Consider the following 3817-nt stretch of genomic DNA (forward strand, 5'->3'; position numbering starts at 1 on the left):
AAGAGGAAGCGGGGCGGCGCACACAAAGCCTGCAGTACGAGTCAGCGGCGAGAGGGGGCGCTGCACACACGGGCCCGCTTACATTTAGTGAGAATAAAGTAATTTAATCAGAATAAAGTCAGAATATTACTGAAATAAAGTAATTTAATCAGAATAAAGTCATAATATTACTGAAATAAAGTAATTTAATCAGAATAAAGTCAGGATATTACTGAAATAAAGTAATTTAATCAGAATAAAGTCAGGATATTACTGAAATAAAGTAATTTACTCAGAATAAAGTCATATTACTGAAATAAAGTAATTTACTCAGAATAAAGTCAGGATATTACTGAAATAAAGTAATTTAATCAGAATAAAGTCATATTACTACTGAAATAAAGTAATTTAATCAGAATAAAGTCATAATATTACTGAAATAAAGTAATTTAATCAGAATAAAGTCATAATATTACTGAAATAAAGTAATTTAATCAGAATAAAGTCATATTACTACTGAAATAAAGTAATTTGCTCAAAATAAAGTCATATTACTGAAATAAAGTAATTTAATCAGAATAAAGTCATATTACTACTGAAATGGTAAATGGCTTCACTTTCAGGGAGCTGTCACATGGTTCATCTTTATATACAGTCTAAGGTCCAGTGTCCAGGATTTAGTTCGATCTATGTGTAAAATAATAATCATAATTGTGTTTATTAGCACCTCGTCACATTTAATGAGATGAGAATGAGCCCTTTGTATCTACACTTCAGATAAGTAGTAAATAATCAATTGTCAATATTAGTTATAGCACATAAGTCACAGTTTCAGTAATACTGGATTGCAGGTTATTTAAAAAAACGTATAATAGAAACTTTATAAAAGCACGAGACAATGACCAGAGAACTTTTACATTAATAGAATAGTTTATTGAGAGGAACAAAAGAGAAAAGCGAAGTTCACATCTGATCAGTAAATTACATCAAAGAGAAGGAACTTCATCCTCGGACCAGGAACCAATGACGGGGAACTAGAGCTGGAAGAAGAAAACATAACGCCACAATTATAAATTGTTCTTAATGTTTTTGGAACGACCTGTGGTTTATCCAATATTATGTTTTTGTAATGTCGCATAAGTGAGAATATTTAATGTAAAAAACAGTTGAAGTTTGAAAGGACTCACAGTGGTTTCACTCTCCTGAGGGCCGCACACTCTCGAAGATGCCAGCCTCCCTCATGGCGTTGAACTCCTTGACTGAGTCGTAATTTTTGTAGAAATCAGCGTAGGCCTGTTTCCTGGGCTCTGTCACTGTGTACTGCAAGACAAAAAGAAAAGAAACATTTTATCCACAGCTTCAATCAAAACATATAAATAAATTGAAATAGTTGAAAATGTCAGAATCGAGTTTCAGTGATTGATTTTGAAGGATGTGGCCGTGTGTGTGTGTGTGTGTGTGTGTGTGCTGTGCTGTGCTGTGCTGCGCTCACCTTGAACAGTATCGCAGCCCCCATAGCCAGCGCGAAAGAGATGGGCAGGTGAAACTTCAGACGCTTTGACAGCATCCCCCTCATCAAAGGCTTTGGCAGAGACATGGTGGATCACCTGCAGAGAAGAGGAGGCACCGGTCAAACTCTAAAATCAGATCTGATTGGTGAAGACATGAACGCACAGTCCCAGCATCATGTCTTCTCTTACTGCATGAGGAAGGGATGCACTGGGATCAGGTGACATTACGATACTGACTCAAATAACTGGATCATGGATCTGTTCATTCAGTTCAGTTATGTGGTGTTCTGTTTGTGTGTGTCTAATACATAATAATAATAACCATTTGTAAGGCACTTATCTAAACAAAGGAGCAGTGGGATGGAGCTGAAAGCAATCACTCTCATCTTGTAATTCTACGGCCGCTTGCATCATCTACAAATCCAATGTCTACAGTGACCTTTGGCATCAAGGACACTTGGAAGTCAAAAATGTTTAATAAAGCTCCGAGTGGTTTCAAGCTAAATCTGATAAATATTCTGGTATTTAAAATGTCTGCTGAACATTTTTTTTTACATCTTCCATTTTATTTGACTCTATTTTAATTTTTACATGTCCTTTGTGCTTTCATGTCCTTGTTGCCATGGAACAAACTGTGAGTCGTGTTTTAAAGAGTCTTAAGCTTGCGGGATAATCCAGTCCAGTTTGACGGGTCTATGTGAAGTGGTTTTAGATCTGGATCTGGTCCGAAGTGGTTTACGTGAGTGTGATAAGCTTCAATGAGCAAAACACATTTAACAAAGTGGATTTCAAACATTGACGAGACTTTAAGTGAAATGTCTGACACCATTTAGACAGAAACCGAGAACAGGTTCAGCATCACACGTTCAGTTTGTCCTTCACTGCTGAATCTGAGTCACTTTATTAATAATATAATAATAATAAAGAAAATGTCAACGAGTAGTTTGCACATTTGTTGATTTGGTCCAGATGACGTCTTTCCTATTTAATATTACTATAGTTTCAGTTAGCTGAACGCAGCTCAGCACAGATCATATACACACACACACACACACACACACACACACACACACACACACACACACGTTAACTTCAGCAGGAGCTGTTAAATATAATGTCAATATAACGATATTAAACAATATATAAAACACAAGCAGTCCACCAGCTGAGCTGCAGGGTCAAATCCGCGTGATGTCACTGGGACATGTCCGGCCTCGACTGTCTGTGTTCACTTTGACTCGACACCGGTATTAGAGCTGAAACACGTTAACACGTTAACAGACAAATCTAACGTTAAACTGTCACTGCGTCCCGCGAGGTGTCGGGAGAAGGACAGCACGAGATAACGTTGGCTAGCTCGGGGAAGCTAAGTGCTAACGAGCCGCAGACGTCCGAGGAAAGAGGCTGGAATTAAAGACACGGGTCAGATCCCGGTGCCAGGGTCCAGTTAGTGAGTCAAAGGGTTACACCGTGGACCCAGGAGAGGGTCTGAACCGGTTCGGGTGCAGGAATACTCACAGGTTGGACTCACGACCTTCACTTAAACCGCTAACACACCGATTCTCTACCGGAAGAGCTGCTACTGGAGCCGCAGAGGGACAAAGCACCGGAGAACGCGAAGCGGGGCGAGTTGAGGACATGGGGGAGGAGGACAGGATTCAAACTCTATATATTCACATTAATATATATATATATATATATATATATATATATAAGTATAAAACACAAGTCCAATATATATAAAGTAAATCTACCATATATCTAATCTGATAACCCGGATATAAAACAAGAACAACGAAGATAAACTATTTAAAGTTGATATGATCGAACGTGTAACGTCAAAAATTGGCGACTTCTTGTTGCGTTTTTCCATAACGCTCCGCCATAACGTTTTTTTTGTAGGCTAGTATATATAAGTATATATATACTCATATAAGTATATATATACCAGTTGCACAAAAAAGCCGTACTGTTGTTGTACTGTTCCTAGAAAAAAAAAAAAAGATATAAAAAAAGATATACTATATAATATATATAATATATATATATATATATTTATATATATATACAATTATAGTAATTGATAATTCATAGATTGATTGCTCCTTCAGTTCCCACTTTTGTCCACAAGGTGGCAGTATTATACTGCTCAGCTTGAGCTAATGTTGTGATCTGACCAGAATATTATTATTATGATGATGATGATGATTATTATGATGATTATTATAACCATAATTACCATTATTTATATCTTCTATCACTCTATCACTCTATCTATCTATCTATCTATCTATCTATCTATCTATCTTCCTAAATTGTTATGATGT

General features: G+C 36.7%; 1 protein-coding gene across 1 annotated transcript; it reads right to left on the reverse strand.

Annotated features, from left to right (window-relative positions):
- Nucleotides 1-887: 887 nt before the first annotated feature.
- Nucleotides 888-3127, reverse strand: LOC117762215 (cytochrome c oxidase subunit 6C-1). Its single transcript, XM_034586733.1, has 4 exons — nt 3009-3127; nt 1472-1586; nt 1167-1299; nt 888-1019 (listed from the first exon to the last, which is right to left on the reverse strand). Exons 2-3 carry the CDS (start codon nt 1574-1576, stop codon nt 1174-1176), a joined length of 231 nt encoding a protein of 76 aa, XP_034442624.1. The 5' UTR covers nt 1577-1586; nt 3009-3127; the 3' UTR covers nt 888-1019; nt 1167-1173.
- Between the last annotated feature and the right edge of the window lie 690 nt (nt 3128-3817).

The sequence above is a fragment of the Hippoglossus hippoglossus genome, chromosome 5 (genome assembly GCF_009819705.1).
Source record: "Hippoglossus hippoglossus isolate fHipHip1 chromosome 5, fHipHip1.pri, whole genome shotgun sequence".
Classification (NCBI taxonomy): domain Eukaryota; kingdom Metazoa; phylum Chordata; class Actinopteri; order Pleuronectiformes; family Pleuronectidae; genus Hippoglossus; species Hippoglossus hippoglossus.

Coding starts and splice junctions, on each gene's coding strand:
- LOC117762215 (XM_034586733.1), bottom strand. CDS start 1,576: ATGTCTCTGCCAAAGCCTTTGATGAGGGGGATGCTGTCAAAGCGTCTG. Junction 1,300..1,471: donor GGGCTGCGATACTGTTCAAG/GTGAGCGCAGCA, acceptor TTTGTCTTGCAG/TACACAGTGACAGAGCCCAG.